This window comes from Bison bison, unplaced genomic scaffold (genome assembly GCF_000754665.1).
Source record: "Bison bison bison isolate TAMUID 2011002044 unplaced genomic scaffold, Bison_UMD1.0 scf7180017864072, whole genome shotgun sequence".
In the NCBI taxonomy this organism is placed as follows: domain Eukaryota; kingdom Metazoa; phylum Chordata; class Mammalia; order Artiodactyla; family Bovidae; genus Bison; species Bison bison.
Window position 1 is genome coordinate 2,079,515 of NW_011494644.1, and position 17,689 is coordinate 2,097,203.

Below are 17,689 nucleotides of genomic sequence, written 5' to 3' on the forward strand. Positions count from 1 at the left end.
GTTGTGCAACCATCACCATTATCCATTTCCAGAGTGTTTTCATCTCCCCAAACAACTCTGTATCCAGTGAACAATAACTGCCAAACCTCCCCCTCCCCCAGCCTCTGGTGGCCTCTGTTCTATTTCCTGTCTTCATGAATTTACCTCTTCTAGGTACTTCATACGAGTGGAGTCATACAGTAGATGTCCTTTTGTGTCTGGTACATTTCCCTTCCCATAATGCTTTCAGAGTTTACCCATGTTGTAATATGTATTAGAATTTCATTCCTTTTCAGGATTGGATAATATTCCATTGTACGGATAAGCCACATTTTGCCTACCCATTCATCCATCAGTGGATACTTGCATTGTTTCCACCTTTTGGCTCTTGTGAATAAGGCTGCTATGAACATTCATGTACAAGTATCTGTTTGAGTCTCTGCTTTCGGTTTCTTTGAGCATATCGAGCATTGGAATTGCCAGATCCTGGGCAGTTCTCTTTAACTTTTTGAGGAACCACTGAGCTTTTCCACAGGAGCTGTACCATTTTACATCCCCACCAGCAGTGTACGAGGCTTCTAGTTTCTCCACACCTTCATCAACACTTTGTATTTTCCTTTTTGTAGTTGCTGTTGTTTTTAAATAATAGTGATCCTAATAGACGTGAAGTAGTATTAGACATTTCTCAAGGCTTTTCTTACTGATTTCCAAACTATGATACTCCCACCAGTCGCTTCCCCAGGCCTACATCAAAGCCAGGTATTCTTTTTCACCTTTGTTAATCTGATAGGCGATTTTTTTTTTAAGTCCTTCTGTGGTGTTAGTTTTCTGTTCTTTGATTTCTAATGAAATCAAACTTTTTTTCCATAAAATTATAGGCCATTTAGATGTATATCTGATACATTGACTATTAATGTATTTGCCAATTTTCCTGTAAGTGACCCTAATGGGGTCACTTTTTTAAAAGTTCAGAAGCCATCCCTGCACATTGTCCCTTGACTGTTCTTGTCCTCATGGCCAGTACCTATTGAATGTGCTGCCCTGGTTCTGTAGCCTGTTGTTAGCAGTCCAGGAACAGTTCTATGCAGACCCTGTCCTGTCCACAGCTGGTGACTTTGACCATGATAGGACTGGCATTCCCATCTCTTTAAGAATTTTCCATTTTGTTGTGACATCCATTTATGCTTATACGAAAATAGCTCCAAGAATCATTAAATGGAAAAAAAAGTGCAAAACAGCACCCTGTAGAGTCTCTCTCCTTCCTGACCCAGAGGTCATGCTCCGTGTAAAGGTCAACAGGAAAGAGGGAGAGGGAGGTCAGACTCAGGCTGTTCTTGTGTCTGGTCTTTCTACAGACAGCAGCTGTGATGGGAGGTGCCCAAGGAGAGAGGGGACTTTGGTGAGAAGATTCAGGTTTGCAGGAAGACATAAGAGAACCTTCCATGCCGCCTGCGGGAGTTTTGAGGAGGAGCGACAGGACAGGGGGCTGGGGGTGGTGCTAGGCTTGAAAGGAGCCTCCTCCTTTGGGATCCTGGCCGGGGTGGGCTCTGAGCCTCCATGGCCCCATCTGTTATCTCTTGCCTGTGCTAGTTACGAGAACCCTGTAGTAATGGCCTGTGAAGTCCTGAGCCCGGTGCCTGGCCCACGGTGCTCAGTATTGACAACCATTCTGATGGTCACTGCAATGCTTGCTGTCCCCTCCATGCCAGGCCAGAGGGGACAGATAGACTTCCATGCTCCTGCTGTCTGGCTCCATCATCCAGAAGGCCAGATAGTTTTTCTGTGATTCCCAAGGGCCCAAGTCATCAGGAGATTCTGGCCATTTCCATTTGCCGTGCCGTGCGTTCCTGCCATGTGCTGATACTGGTGCCACGCGGCTGCCTCTCCCTGGCCTTGGGAATGTCTCACAGCTCTTGTTTCTTCCATCAGTCGACTCCAACGACAGCCTGTATGGGGGAGACTCCAAGTTTCTGGCTGAGAACAACAAGCTGTGCGAGACGGTGATGGCTCAGATCCTGGAGCATCTGAAAACCCTGGCCAAGGATGAGGTAGGTGCCCACTGTGGCCCCCCACCCCTGCCACTTGCCCCCAGATCACAAGTTCCCGGGGTGCTTGGACACTGTTTCGTCCTGAGAGTAATGTGCTTGTGTGAAGACTGTTCGTCGAGGGCTCAGGGGCCTTTGTTGCCGCTGTTTTCTCTGCCTGCACTGCGCCTCCCAACCCGGGGTTCCCCTGGCCGCCCCGCTCATCATTCTAGTCACAACTCAAGTACCTCCTCAGAGTGGCCTTCCCTGACCCCTGTCTCAAGCAGCCACGCCCTCCTGCATCCCTCTGAATCTCTGCATGTGTCCCTGTGACGCTTGGGTGTGCTCTGAAACATTGTGTGTGTGTGTTCACTTGTTAGTCACCCGCTGACCCCACCAGAATGGAAGCTCCACGTGGCTAGGCCCTGGAGACCTGGGTCTTGGAGACCTGCCTGTGCCAGAGACGGGGTCCTGGGATCCCTCTGTCCCTCACCTCAGCATCCTCCCCTGAAACCTGGTGTGCAGCGGGCACCCACTTGCACACCTTAGCTCTTTTGATGCCCTCAACAGGCCTATGATGTGGTGCTGTGTTTATTCTCCTTGGATGGGAAAGAAAACCGAGGCTCAGAGAGGTTTCCAGAGCCCCCGGTTTCCTCTGATTGTGACAGAATAGGGTTCCTGGCCCAACCCCCAGGCCTGAACCCTTAGCCACTGCACTGCCCTTCCCGTTATGGAAGTGGAAAGTGGCGTATGGTGTCACCCAGCCACAGCAACGGGCTGTGCTTTCCTAGCCTTTCTGTTTTGTTTTCCTTTGCCTTGGCTGCACATTGCAGATTGCTAGTTCCCCAACCAGGGATTGAACCCAGGCCCTTGACAGCAAAAGCTCGGAGTCCTAACCACTGGACCACCAGGGGATTCCCATTCCAGCCTCTCTTACACAAAAGTGTAGTGTGGAGAACTTTGTGTGCATTGTTTCAACTGATTCTCATGACGGTCCAGTGAGTGGGGACAGCTGTTATCCCTTTATACTGTAGAGAAACTGAATCCGAGAGTGGCAGTGTGGTCATGGCAGTCTTGTAGAACTCGTGCTCTGATCCCTGAATATGTTCTTTTATCAGATGTTGCCTTTTCAGAGTGGTTTTTTCCATATTTTCCATATAGATAGATGGTTGATTGATTTCAAGATAATTTCCAAATTATCCTACAGTCTAAATAACTACCTGGTACCCTTCCCCAGTATTCCATTTTTGCAGCTTTAGCTCAAACATGTGGGTGACAGATGGATCCCAGAAGCCCTGTCTTAGGCTTGGTGGGGATGGTTGTTCAGACATTAAGACTAATTCCTGTTGTGTAATCAAGGTGGGGAGGTTGGCAGGGTAACTCAGATGGTAAAGAATCTGCCTGCAATGCAGGAGACCTGGGTTCGATCCCTGGGTTGAGAAGATCCCCTGAAGAAGGGAATGGCAACCCACTCCTGTTTTCTTGCCTGGAGAATTCCACAGACAGAGGAACTTGGGGTCGCAAAGAGTCAGACCCACAGCTGAGAGACTAACAGACACTTTGACTTCACTTTAGGTCAAAGCCAGTTCCTGACCTTTCTCTGTGTCCTTCTCTGGTTCAGTTGTTGCCAGACTTTCTGCTTCTGTGTTCCCCTGCCATACCCCCTTCCCACCCCAAACTTTGTTACTCCAGGCTGTCTGCTTACATCTCTGAGCATTTCAGTTTTTAAAAATCCCATCTAGCAAGAAACAACCTGAGCCCTCGTTCCTGATCCCCCCTGCAGCAGACCCTGTTTCCTCTCACTGCCACTCACCCCTACCCCACTCCCGTTCCCTTTCCCAGACCCAGGACAGACTTCAGACTGCCTGGTTCCCAGCCCTCCCCTTCCTTCCACAGACTTCCCCAGCTCCCTCTTTCCCAACTTGAAGTCTCACTTTCCTCGGGTTTGCTTCTATACCCCCATCCACCAAATCCTTTGAAGACAAAATAAGATCAAACTGGATTTTTAATTTAATTCTTATTCACTTCTAGGACTGTATAGCATGCTACCATTGCCCTTACTGCCCTTCCCCACCCCAACACAAAGCCACAAGAATATTGTGTAGCTGTGAGTGCACACACACACAACACACATATATATCCTGGGTTCTTATTCTCTCCAGGGTATTCAAGCAGGTCCGAGAAAGAGTGGAGCGTTTTGCGGACTCCATTCCCCAGTGACCACTGCCAAGGTCAGGGGTACAGCATAAAGGGCCAGCCTTAAGGTTAGCAGTCCAGAGGGCAGATGGAAAACCCAGAACCACTGCCACCCTGGGGGCCCTGAGTGCCTCCTAGTGCCCTCTATAGGGATGGGAGGGTTATAGGTGGGTCCCACTGGCCCGGGACCCATGGGGTGCAGGGCTGCAGAACTCTGGGGAAGTTCATTGGCTGTCAGTGGAGGGGGCAGCATTAGAACCCCAGTTAGAAGAGGTAACTCCCCTCCTTCAACCGAAAGGCCTTTTTTTGAATGGATGTCAACTTGGTCTCTGCACTTGGCAGTCAGAGAGAGCTCTCACCGCCCTGCAGAAGAAAGGGGAGTTCTTCACCTTCAGTCTGCAATGACCACACTGATCACATCCCTTCTGCTTCCCGGCTCTGAAGGATCCTTAGCACCTTCCTGATCCCTGCAAACATGGGCTCTGGCTCTTGCTTCCTGCCAGAGCAAGGCTGTGTATTTAATTGAAAATGCCTTTCTTCACTCAGATGCCACAGGCTAGGTCTAACCAGATGTGGCTGCTGACAGCATAAATGACCACAGTATAGGACCTCCAGGCTTACAATAAAAATGAGCCCAAAACCATATAACCTGGAACTATTTTAACCTTTGTCTCTTTTTCTCTTGGGGGAGGAGGCATTGACGGTGATAACAGCTGAAATACTTCTGAAGGAATAGCAGGGCTGGAATGTTTCCAAAGAACATTTCAACTCATAAATACCAGGGGTGCTCACTGGAAGTGTCTGTCCATATATGCACATTTATTAGGAAAAACATCGGTGGACCAAGCTAAGAGGGAACATGTCATCCTTCATTTTAACAATGTGCTGTGAGATTCAGCACAGGCGGCCCTGGGGGGTGCAGGCTTCTAGAGCCTGGAGCAGAAGTGCTCTGAACTCTCTCCGCTGCAGGGGAGCCGGGCTTGGTGCCGTGAAAGCCGTGCGCCGGCGCCTGAGCTGAGTGTCTCACTTCTCAGCACTGACTGGTGTCAGCCCTGCCTCCAAACTGCCCTCTACCTGCACGTGAAGGAGCCAGCCCTGCTCTAGTCAAGAGCTTCACGAAGCTGTTTGTTTGGGTGTGGTGAAGCTGGGAACCATGCCAGACCCTTACAACTTCCTGGAAGTGACAGTTCCCCTAGGCAAAGAATCAGAAGGAGCCCCTTTCTATTGAAAAACTCTGTGGAGACAGGAGGGGCTTGAGGCCTGGGTTTGGTCCTGTCTTGTGTTCAGTTTCCTGGGTCTCTCTGCATGTCGGCCGGCCTGCCTGCTCATTCCCAGACCCTTCTCTAATGATTTCATTGTTAATGGGCGGTGCATTTAAAACACCCAAACTGGGCTTTTAGGGTAAAATGCTTGAGAAGACACAGAACAGAGAAAAAGCCAGGGAGATACTGTTTTCCTTGTTTGACTTTTTAAAACTCTGCTCTGCTTCAAGGAAATGTAGTTAAAAGGCACCTCTCAGAAGAGTTATTTGAGAGCTTTCTATGAGGTTGGTCCTCTGGATCTGAGTAGAAATTAGGGCCCTCGTTTTCAGGCATCTCCGGTTTAAAGGGAGAGCAGGATAGGCTGGAGCCCACTGAATGATCTCTGCCTGGTTCCTGGCTGGGGCAAGCTCATTGTCTGATTAAACAAAGGAGCCCAAAGTAGGCAGTGGCCAGCCAGTGGTCTGCTGGCCAGGTGGTTGCCGCCTTCCCTCCACACCTGCAGCTAGGGACCCCACAGCACGACCCCACCCCTGGACGGCAGTGTTTTTCCTGCTTCTGTGATGGTCACCTGGTCCAGACTGTTGCCAAGGCAGGCTCAATTTTGGGGGGCCTGAGTCTCTTCACTGTCACACAGACACGCTCACCCAACTGCATTCTTAGCTGCTCCTTGGCAGTTTTACTGTCTTGCTTTTTTTCCTCCAGTAGATTTGAAATTCTCACCTGGGAGAGGGCAACAGGAGGGGATGACTAAGTTGGCTCAGCAGTTAACTTAGAGTCTGCTGCTCTGTAGGCTCCACACATGGAAGGATGGACAGTTAATAGGTTGTTTGAAGAAAGCAGGAAAAATATGTATTGGTCTAAACCACCTCAGACCAGTCCCACTTCCCTGGATAAATCTGTAGCTGCACTGGGCAAATCTCTTGCCCACTTCAGAGTTTGATCCCTGATCTGTGCTGTGTGTGGTCCTGTCGACTCTTTGCAACCCTATGGACTGTAGCCCACCAGGCTCCTCTGTCCATTGAATTTTCCAGGCAAGAATACTGGAGTGGGTTGCCATTCCCTCCTTCAGGGGATCTTCCTTCCCGCCCCAGGGATCAAGCCTGCATCTGTTGCATCTCCTGCATTGACAGGTGGATTCTTTACCACTGCACCACCTGGGAAGCTCTTTGGATCCATAATGTGATGCTAGCCATGGGTTTGTGGGAATATCTTATAATCTGGGGTGGGTGTGAATTGCACAGGCTCAGAATTGGACAACTGGAGCTCAGAGCCTCACTCTGCATTTGCTAGCTGCTGTCCTTGAACAAGTTCCTGAAGCTTTCTGATCTCATCAGCAAAATGGGAATATAGTGGTTTCCTGTCAGGGCTTTGAGTCACCCCAAACTTAAAACCCCCGTTTATTATCTCACAGTTGGGGAGGTCAGAAGTCAGTGTTGGCTGGAGCAGTTTCTGTGCTCCTGGTTTCACAAGGCCAAAATCAAGGTGTTGACTGGCTGGGCTCTAATGAGGAGGCACCAGGAAGAATTTACTTCCCAGCTCATTCGAGTTGGCCGCCTCAGTTCATCCTAAAAGCCAGCAGTGGTGGGTCATGTTCTTTTCAAGCTTTGAATCTCTTTAGTCTCCCTTTCTGCAGCACCTTTCCTCTGCTGCTGGCTTGTCTCTGACTCCAGCCTGAGAAATTTCTCTGCTTTTTAGGGCTCTAATGATTAGACTGGGCCCACCCAGATAATCCAGGATTACCTCCCTAAGGCCCATAACCTTAATACACCGGCAGAGTCCTTTCACAGTAGCACCTAGGCTACTGTCCGAATCGCCAGGGGGTGAGATCCTGGAGGGCAGCTCTAGAATCCTACCTACCTACAAAGGGTTGTTGTGAAGATGGAGTAAGTTATGTAAAGCACAGAGCTCATACCTGGCACAGTGTAGGGCCCTGTACCCTACATTGTGCAAAGCAGACCCTCCAGGCTCCTGGCAGCACTGATGTTTGCAGTGCCAGCCAAGAGCGCCCAGCAAAGGCCCAGGCATCAGCTTTCCAGGGCCCACACAGACCTGTGATCTGACCTGGTCCCTGCTCAGGCCCACCTGCTGACTTGGGCCTTCCCAGTGCCTCTGTTTACCTTTGGGAGCTGGCGTCCTTGGTCCTGGGCCTGCTGCATTTTGGAGATTTAGTTTCCGTTTTTCCTTTACTACTTAAAGCTGGGGTTCAGGCTTGGTCTACTCTGACATTTTGGTTAGACTTTCCTTGTTTGAGTACCTCTCACATCAGATCATCGAGCAAGAGGGGAAAGCATATCCAGTGGTTCTTATGGGCTTCCCTGGTGGCTGAGACAGTAAAGAATCTGCCTGCAGTGCTAGAGACCCAGGCTTGATCCCTGGGTTGGGAAGATCCAGGAAAGAAGGGAATGGCAACCCACTCTAGTATTCCTGCCTGTTCTTATAAGAGCTGGGTATCAGGGAGCACTGTTCATGGGAAGCTGAGGTCTTTTGTCTTTATTCCTGGCAGCCAGAGGGTAGGAATAATGACAGAAACTTTGGGTGGCTTGAGGACACATCTGTGAGAGACATATTTTACCTCCTGTACTGGCATTAAAGCAAGAAGGCTGGTCTCTGGTGGCCTATGTCATTCCTCTTACCCCACTGAGCACTGAGTCTCATGCAGCCCTGCCTTCTGCTTCCAGCCCATGAGTAATGCCCAGGTGGGCTTCACACACAGCATCTCGTTTTAGTCTCATTTACCCTGTGAGCGGGTATTGCCTTAATTCTACAGATGAAGCTGGGAGGTTAAGCAGCTTGCCCTCCAGAAGATCCATGGCAGAGCTGGCCGTGGCACCCCAGGCAGCGTCAACACTGGGATGAGTCTGAGCCCAGTGCCCGGTAGTAACCTCTTTTTTCTATTTCAGGCCTTAAAGCGCCAGAGCTCGTTGGGCCTTTCCTTCTTTAACAGCATCTTGGCCCACGGCGACCTGCGCAACAACAGGCTCAACCAGCTGTCCGTCAACCTGTGGCACCTGGCACAGAGGCACGGCTGTGTGGACACCAGGACCATGGTGAGGTGCGGGGTGGGGCAGGGCGGCCCCCAACAGGCCCAGCGGGCACGGCTGTCCCGGCGAGTGGCGCACGCCCGCTGGCCAGGCACAGGCGGTCTCAGTGCAGCCTCAGGGCCTGGACAGCAAACGGCCCCCATCTCCCCTTCTAGAAAGGTGCCGGGCCCTACAAAGGACAAACAGCTGTCCATAACTATAGGTTCAGCACCCTCAGATTCAACCAACCACGGCTCAGAAATATTCAGGGGGAAAAAAGCTCCAGAAAGTTTCCAAAACCTGAATTTGTCGTGTATCTGCAACTACTGACATAGTGTTTACATTATAGTAGATATTATAAGTAATCTGGAGATGATTTCAATATACAGGAGGGTGTATGAAAATTACATTCAAATACTACCCCAATTTCTATAAAGGATTGTGTACCCTTGGTTTGGTATCAGCTGGGGATCCTAGAACCAAGGGACCGCTGGGTAGTATTAATTCCCTGTAAATAAAAGCCACACATATGAAAACATCAGTAATTCTTGGTGATTTTAAGAGCAAGTTGTAATCTAAGAAGTCTTATTTAAAAACTGCTGGCTTCTCCTCCACTCTAAGAAAAAAAAGGCTAAGTTCACAATATGGCTGATTTGTCAGAGCCTTGAGAATTATGAACCACAAAGGAGATGAGTCTTTCTCTTTCCTCCTAGGTGAAAACTCTGGAATACATCAAGAAGCAGAGCAAGCAGCCAGACATGGGGCATCTGACTGAGCTGGCCCTCAGGCTCCCGCTGCAGACAAGGACCTGACTCCAGGGTCTCTGATGCCCATGCGGAAAGACCTGTTTTGTATTTTTGTTTTCATTTTTACGCACATACAGATTGGTTTCTCTGCTCTTTTGCCAGTGAAGTGAAGAAGTGGGAGCTGTCAAGAGTATTTGAATCTATTCCTGCTCACTGAGCACGAAGTCTGTTTCTTTGCACAACTGGCCTTCAGATGGGCCTTTAGAGAAAAACAGAGGAATGCAAGTTAACATCTCTCTTTTCGGGAAGGTTTAATTGAAAGTTAATTGAAAAAAGAACCTTGAAAAGCAGTCCACTTTGAAAGAGCCGCTGTGCCCTTTCCCTGATTTGCTTTATGTCAAAACTGGCTCTTGACTGGATTTTAAATATGCTGATAGATTAAAGGAGAAAACAAGTCAGAGTTGAGATTCTCTGGGGCTTCGATGGAAAATATACTGTAACTGAATAAACCTCCCTGAAGGAATATTTATGTTCATGACTGTTCATTTAATTACCACTGACTCTCACTCATCCAGAAGAGAATGTGTCTCAACATCCTCAGTATGTGTCTAAACATATGCCTGGTTTTCTTGCAGCTGTAACACTAAACAGCATGTGATTCAGTCTGCTTTTTTACTAGTTTGGTGGAGTTTGATTCTTGGATTACCAATAATGAGCTTCCACTAACATTTTACTTTGAATCCGTAAGATCATGAATATTGGTCATAGTGGTGACTCACAGCCTAGAACCCTTTGTGTAGGAAAATGGATCCAAGTTGTGGATTGAAAGTGGCCCCAAACCATTATATTTTTGGAAGGTATCCACTGAGCAGACTACATTTCACTTCTACTCTGTGAAAAGCCTGATTACAGTTCGCACAGTAGAAGTAGCTAACATAATTTTTTAAAATTTATATAAACTCATGCTTTAACTGAATAGTTTGGGATCAAGAATATGCTGTGGATTTACTGCCAGCTTAACAGTGAACCCCACCCCACCCCCAATCCAAGAAAATGGCCTCCATTGAAGAACAGTGTGTACTGAACAAAACACATTGAGAAAGCATGGTGGCGTTGCTCAAATATTCCAAAGTGGCCTTTGTTACACAAGATTATTCCATTAAAACCATTTCCTATACCACTTTTACTATATGGTACTGTTCAAATGAAAAATCAATTGGCAGATGAATGGTTAAGAAAGCTGTGGTACATACACACAATGGAGTATTACTCAGCCATTAAAAAGACATTTGAATCAGTTCTAATGAGGTGGATGAAACTGGAGCTGATTATACAGAATGAAGTAAGCCAGAAAGAAAAGCACCAATACAGTATATTAATGCATATATATGGAATTTAGAAAGATGGTAACAATAACCCTGTATGCAAGACAGCAAAAGAGACACAGATGTATAGAACAGTCTTTTGGACTCTGTGGGAGAGGCAGGTGGGGGATGACTTGGGAGAATGGCATTGAAACGTATAATATCATATAAGAAACAAATCGCCAGGCCAGGTTTGATGCAGGATACAGGAGGCTTGGGGCTGGTGCACTGGGATGACCCAGAGGGATGGGATGGGGAGAGAGGTGGGAGGGGGGTTCAGGATGGGAAACGTGTACACCCGTGGCGGATTCATGTTGATGTATGGCAAAACCAATACAATATTGTAAAGTAATTAGCCTCTAATTAAAATAAATTTTAAAAAATCATTGGCAAATTCAAATTATGCACTTTTAAGTTATTTCTTCTGAGTCTCTATACATCAGATGGCATCAGTGCCCAAGCCTGAGTCAGTGAATTCCTACTGCTCTTCCATTAACCTGGACTTGGACTTTCACATTAGGTCAGGGATACGTTACACCAAAGCAGCTTCTGATTCACATTTCACCCTGGCCCAGGTGAAAGCTGAGATTTTCAGTGTTCTCATGTGGGTTCCCCAGCCTGTTAACTAAATTAGCCAGTCTCTGAAGACTGCGGCCTACATGGCGTGAGGTCTATGATCGTGAAGAATGATGGAACCAGAAGAATAAGAAAATTTTTAGGAAATAAGGTAAAAATGAAAACTTCTGCATGAGACCTGTATTAATTTTGTTATTGCTGCTTTAAACTGCCATACTTAGGGGTTTAAAATGTCACAGTTTTATCACCTTACAGCTCTACTGGTCTGAAGTCCAGTGGCCTTTCCTTCAAAATGAAGGTGTTGGCTGGGCTGCGTTCTTCTGGAGTCTCTAGGGGAAAATCGGTTTTCCTGCCTTTCCCAGCTTCTAGAGGCCCCCTACACGTCTTGGCATGGGATCCCTTCGTCTTCAAACTAGTGACAGCTTGTTGAGTGTTTCTTACAAATCTCTTGACTCTTCTCTGTCTTCTATTGATACTTTTAATGCTGGATTATCTGGGTAGGCCCAGTCAAATCATACTAATTAGCAACCTTAATTCCATCTGCTACCTTAAACTCCTGTTGGTTTTTTATCACAACATATTAACAGGTTCCAATGAGGACTGGGGTGGGCGTGGGGTTGGGGGAGTGCATAGAACCTGAACAGTTCTGTTTGTAGAGCTAAACATACAATTTTTAAGGGAAGAACTCTAATCTGGCAAATACTTTTGATGGGCCAATCTAGTTGCAGAAGGGTGGCCTCAGGGAGGAACTTAGTGGGAAACAGCAGGAAATCACCTCAAGGAATAAAGTGGTTAAGAATCCTGAGGTTTGGGGAACAGCTGGATAAAGGCAATTGTAAGGAGGGAAGGCCCTTGCCATACATAGGAGGAGGGTCAGTCTGTGAGAAATCCCCAAGGGAGAAAAGGCCAACGCTTTTGAGAGCAGGGTGGTTATATATTCAACTAAGACCTTGGCTGTGCTTACATAGCAGACACCCCCACCCACCTCTCCCAGATTCTGAGTAAAAATCCAAAAACTGCCTTGTTCCAGTGGAGGCAGGCTGTGTTACACAGAATCAACAAAGAACATGGGAAATCACACCAAAAAAAAACTTGCAGACAGCTTGAGGAGGACCCAGGACACGGGGCAAAGTGGAGAGGGGTGACTCAAGACAGTGTTCAGTTTACAAAAGGACAGAGGTCCAGTTAACCTCAGGGCTGGAGCCGTCACTAGGGCAGCATGGTCTGCGCCTACGAGAGCAGCCGAGACAAGGCCAAGTTCAATCTGAGGACACCTGGCATCCTGCCGTCTTGGCTGTCCAACCTTCTCTGCTTAGACCCTGCTTCAGGAACAGACTAATAAGCCTTCCCAAGCCAAGTGGAACTCTTCAGCCACATTGTGCTAGAAAGTCACATCCTATCAGAGAGACTATACCCTGAACGGCAAGAGGGGAACGGCCTGACCATCACAGCCCTAACGAGAGGGACCATGATGGGGACAGGTGGGGGACAACTGCGCATCCACTCTCCAGAATCACACAGTAGATGGGTGAGCACGGTCCTTCCTGGCAGCCAAGCAGGCCCAAACTGTGATGTGAGCTCTCAGCAAGACACAGGGATCAGAGACGTGGTTGGTCCTTTCACACTGGGCCAAGTTCCTATAGGGTGAATTAAGACCACCCCTGTCGGAAGAGGACCTGCCCTGAAGAGCTAACTCAATGCAGAACCTTACCGTGTAGGCCTCTTCTGTTAGGTATTTCAAGACTGAATCCGTGGAGGGCCACGTTCAGGTTCTGAGGGAGGTGGCCCACCAGAATCATGGCTAACACAGGTATCAGGACTCTAGACCTGGCCAATGGTTGCTGGCCTCCCCTCTGCCGCTGGGGCAGTAGTGCACCCACGCTCACCTCGCCAGCATCTGAACCTGTCTTCCTGACTGGCCTGAGAATTTCCCTCCACATGCCAGGGGCTGGCTCAAGAATGGGTGGGCAACGCTGGGCACCCAATGCTGGGCACCAAGTTATGGCAAAAGGGCTTCTGGAAGTTTCCTTGAACCACAATAAGCTTTCTCTTCTCCCTCTGGAATGGTCCAGTGTCTTGGTTTGCTGCATGGAATTGCTATAGCCATCTTTCCACCAAGCTGATGAAGCCAAGGTAGGATGGCGGAACAAAGAGGAAACATTTGTTTCCTTCATGGAAAGCTGAACCAACTCCCTACACAGGACTCCCTTCCATGTGAGACTGAATTTCCTGGCTGTCCAGGCCTGCCTGAGATAGCATGTCTGGTGGGGCAGTTCAAGCCAAGTGGCATGAAAAAGGCCCATGCAGAACTTATATTCTGGGAAGCAGAATGTTATGTGAACGGAGAGAGGGTAGTCACATGTCACTCGGGAGGGCGGTACCGGGAGTTTGTGGGGCTGGCTGCTGCATCAAGGCTTTGGAAACACTGTTCCCAGGCTGATGAGGCAGCGCCCTGTCACCCTCATGTCTGTGCCTCCTGACATTCGACCTCCTCCATGGAAGTCACTTAGGATTCTCTTCCTTGTGGTTGGAGAGAATCCACTAATCACGTCCCTGGGAATGAACGTGCCATTCGTGCATGTGGAAGATTAGCCAACTGCTTTCTTAAATGCCTTGCTCAGAACCCAGTTAAAGCAGAAAGATTAAGTCCCAGCACAGCCCTGGGGATGGAAGGAACACAGACTGCAGAAGGCAAGATGGGTTTAGAAACAGTTTCGCAGCAGCAGAGGCAGCTCAGCCACATCTGGTGGGAATCCTCTCTGCCTGTGACTACTCCAACCAGGGTAAGGGAAAACAAGCTTGCTCTTGCCCGTTTACATTAATCCTACTTCCTGTTTGAGGTGTAGACATGTAATATGCCTCTGTTTCTTCAATCAAGACATTTTAATCCCAATGAGTATTTGGGTGAAATTCCCTAGAGGGGACATTCAGTGTAGGGAATAGTTGACACAGGCCTTGGGGCACAAAAGTGCACTTGGCATTTCCTCGTTGAGTGACCCGAGGCAGTATTATTACTCTATCCCTAAACCCCAGTTTCCTCATCCCAGAACCCCATTTCCTAAGATGAGGATAATAATAGCACCTGTTTCAGAATCATGACGATCAAATACATGAATGCAGGGGAGACAGGTAAGTGCCTGGCACACAGAAAGCACTCGGTAAGTGTGAGCTACTGCTAGTTACACTGTCTTCAGCAGGAATGGAAGCGTCACACGGAAAACAGTAGCCACTCGACACGTTCTCCTGCTCTTGAAGGGAGCTGCCCTCACCCCAGTCTGTCCAAGCACATCAACACAGTTGTCCTTAGTCTTCGCAGGAGTTTGATTCGAGACATCTGTCCTATGGCTTCCATCTGCCTGACAGAACAATAAAAGCAATGTTGGGTGACTTGGGGGACGAGACAGCAGAGTTTAATCTTCAAACTTGATTGACTTGGATGCATTCCTGTCAATATAAAAGACTTTGGCCGGGGCAGTGGAGAAGCCGAGGCCGGCCCCCCGGCTGTACTTCCAGCTCAGGGCCCGGTCGTAGTCCTGCTGCAGGTTCCGCTGCAGGGTGTCGGCCGCCTTCTTGCTGAGAGCCATGTTGGGCCTGGCCACCGTGGGAGAAGGGCGACTGAAGGAAGGGGGCAGATTTTTAAAGCCACCCATGAGTTTGAGAAATTTCAGTTTCTGTTCCTCATTTTCAAAACCAGCAGTATCCCATTGGCCAAACTGGGTTCCCTGTGGTAAGAGAAAACAGGTGGTTACTCTCCTGGCTTCCAAAGCCTGGTCTTTCCCCAGTCCCCAGCCAGGGAGGATCCAGATGATCAAAGGCTTACTGGAACTACTTCTTAATTCCAACCAGAGCCCTGTGAGGAGTGCTGTAGGTTCCCACTCCACTGATGAGGAAATGGAGGTCTGCAGCTGGAGGGGACTCAGGCCTACTCAGTAATCCTGCTGGAACTGCGTCTTGGGTCTGGCCCTCACCAAAGCCACCTTTCACACTGAGCTGCCTGTCTGCTTAACTCCTTCTCCCCCGGTTCATGGCAGTCAGTACGACACACCTCACCAGCTAGCTACTCATCCGTCAGCCTAAGGTGGAAGTGGAGAGCGCAAGCAGGAGTCTGAAATGCATTTATCTTCGCAGAAGCACTGCATTTTCTAGCAGGAAAGCCATGGAGGCCTGGAGAAGTAAAGGGTCACAGGAGGCGGAGGCAGAGGCAGCCCAGGAACCTGGGGTTCCAATTCCTCTCCAGAACACTCTACCACCCATGCACTAATCACCCATGTTCGAGAAAATGCAAAACAGCACCTTGGAGACGTGGCCCGACAGAAGACTCCCTTCCCAAAGAAACTCTCTTCCCAAAGAAACCCCATGAAGACTGACTTTGAAGACTCAGGATCAAACCCCACCTGTGTTACCACGGTCAAGTTACTTAACCTCTCTGAACCTTAATGTCTTCATCTATAAAGTGGGGGTGTAACACTCCCCCCATCCCTGACAGGGCTTCAGTGAGGCTCAGATCAGACTTGATACCAACAACCCAGAGCAGGATTCCTGGTTGGTTTTAAATCCTCAAGAACTGGCTGTTCTACCTCACCTCCTACCCACCCACCCCACCAGGACTGCTGACCTCCGTGCCACCCAGGAACTTTCCGCTTGTAAGCCAAACGCTAGCAGAGCTCTTAATTCTAGGTTGGCTTTGAGAGAACAATAGGAACCAGTCATCACTACAGCTGCCCTGAGTGAACTGGTGACAAGTTCCCCCAGCTTCACAGTGGCCCCAATACAGGACCAAAGACAGCTTCCCAGGCCTTCAATTTCTAGAATAAGGCCACATCTGACCACCTCAAGCTCGGTCTGAGGAGAGAGCTGCCAAAGGCTGACCAGTCCTGGGAGCCAGCTCCTGGAGGGGACCCAGTCTCACATGCCCACCGTGTGCCTCAGCAGGCAAGTGGCCCTGGGCCCTGGGGCAGTGCCACTAAAGCATGTGCGGAGGACCCCAGCCCCCGAGCAGCCCCCTGTGGTCAGGCCCACCAGTGGAGCCGCTGGGCTGCGGCTCGGGGTGGCGCCGGCCTGCTTCTGACCTTCCTCATTCAATCACGGAATCGTATCAGCTCTGCCCAGCTCAAGTGGATGGAGAGAAAGGAGGCCCTAGAGGAACGACATGCGACAAGCCGCATTCCATACTCCGCTGGGCCAGGGCACCAGTCCCATTTTACAGGTGTGGAAACTGAAGGTCACAGGAGGGAAGTTACTTGCTCAAGTCTCATAGCTACAGAAAGTGGCTGAGCTCAGAACGCATCTCAGGTCTTTAGATTCAAATCAACTGTCCTTTTCTGTGTTACGCTATGAAAGCTTCAAAGAGCACAAGCAGACACGCCTTCCTGTCATCTGGATCCTCTTCCCCCAGATCCACGTCTGTTAACAAGTTCTTTTCCCTCCCCTCTGCCCCCTCCTAGGCCTCAGGCCTGCACACTGAGCCTTCTACACCAGCTCCCTGCTTCCCCACACACATACCCTCCAGTAGTGCCCACCACACCCTCCCATCCCCCGCTTCAGCCAGATCACGTGCCCCATGCTATACACTCTCCTGTCCCATCTCCTCAGCCCTGGTTTGGAAATTTCCTATTCCAACTGGACCAGAGGCCTGCCACACACGCCCCCACCTCTGCCCCCTCCAGCTGTGCCAGCAGCCTTCTGAGGGCACCGCCCACTGCTGGAAGGGCTCACCATCATGTGCCCCAAGAAACTGGTGCCCAGGACATCCTGCCCATCCAGAGGAGGAGACAAAGGTCCAGGCAGCTTATCTCAAGCAGCCAGCTCTCCAGGAGGGAGGCAAGCGCCTCTTGCAGAAGGAAGGAAATGAGCTGAGGACGAGCTCTGTGGAGAGGGAGCCAGATGGCGGGATGGGGCTGCCCCTGGGCCAGATGGACTCGGCCTCCTGTCCCTCCACTCCACAAGGTGAGAAGGAGGTGGGTGGGACGCTGGAGCACCCCTCAAAAGAGCCCAGTGGCGAACTTACTGTCCACTTCTTGGTGTCATAAGCTTCCGTTTTACCAGACTCACGATCAATCTCTTCTTGCAAGGCTTTTCGCCTCACCTGAGCAAAGGAAAGGAAAGGGAAGAGAGCAATGAGACAGACAGTTTCCTCTGAGCTTCAAAGCCAGGACAGAGATGCGGTGGGAGTCGGGGGGAGACTGAAGGGATCTTCACCTGAGGGATCTGGTGGTATCTCAGGCAGCTTTGTTCTGCTGCAGACTGTGGGAGGTATGGCAGCTCCAAGCCCCCTGCCCTGTGAATCTCATTCTTCTGGCTGCCCCTGAGTTATATCCCTTTAGAATAAACCAGTGATCTATCGAGTAAAGTGCCTCTGTGAGTTCTGAGTTGCTCTGGCACATTAATTGAACCCGAGGAGGAAGTCTTTGGAACCTCTGATCTGTAGCTGGTTGGTCTGAGGCACAGCTGACAACCTGGCTTAAGACTGACATCTGAATGTGGGGGGTGGGGGTGGGGAGCAGTCTGGTGGGACTGAGCCCT

The 17,689-nt window shown here is 49.5% G+C and overlaps 2 protein-coding genes across 5 annotated transcripts in view; one reads left to right on the plus strand and one right to left on the minus strand.

Annotated features, from left to right (window-relative positions):
• The window catches only part of LOC104986530 (chromosome unknown open reading frame, human C16orf62), a 138,996-nt gene extending 129,242 nt beyond the window's left edge, over positions 1-9,754 (plus strand). For 2 of the 3 annotated variants that reach the window (XM_010837124.1, XM_010837125.1), the window contains exons 29-31: positions 1,909-2,027; positions 8,362-8,508; positions 9,195-9,754. In XM_010837124.1, coding sequence (XP_010835426.1) covers positions 1,909-2,027; positions 8,362-8,508; positions 9,195-9,293 — 365 coding nt within the window. In that variant the 3' untranslated portion in view covers positions 9,294-9,754. Of the gene's footprint in view, positions 1-1,908; positions 2,028-8,361; positions 8,514-9,194 lie in introns of all 3 variants that reach the window. The other variant, XM_010837126.1, reaches the window with a different exon arrangement.
• Positions 9,755-14,031: 4,277 nt separating this feature from the next.
• KNOP1 (lysine-rich nucleolar protein 1) overlaps positions 14,032-17,689 on the minus strand; it is a 12,903-nt gene continuing 9,245 nt past the window's right edge. For both annotated transcript variants that reach the window (XM_010837128.1, XM_010837127.1), the window contains 2 exons: positions 17,175-17,252; positions 14,032-14,889 (listed from right to left, as the gene is read on the minus strand). In XM_010837128.1, the coding sequence (XP_010835430.1) occupies positions 14,578-14,889; positions 17,175-17,252 (390 nt within the window). In that variant the 3' untranslated portion in view covers positions 14,032-14,577. The remainder of the gene's footprint in view (positions 14,890-17,174; positions 17,253-17,689) is intronic.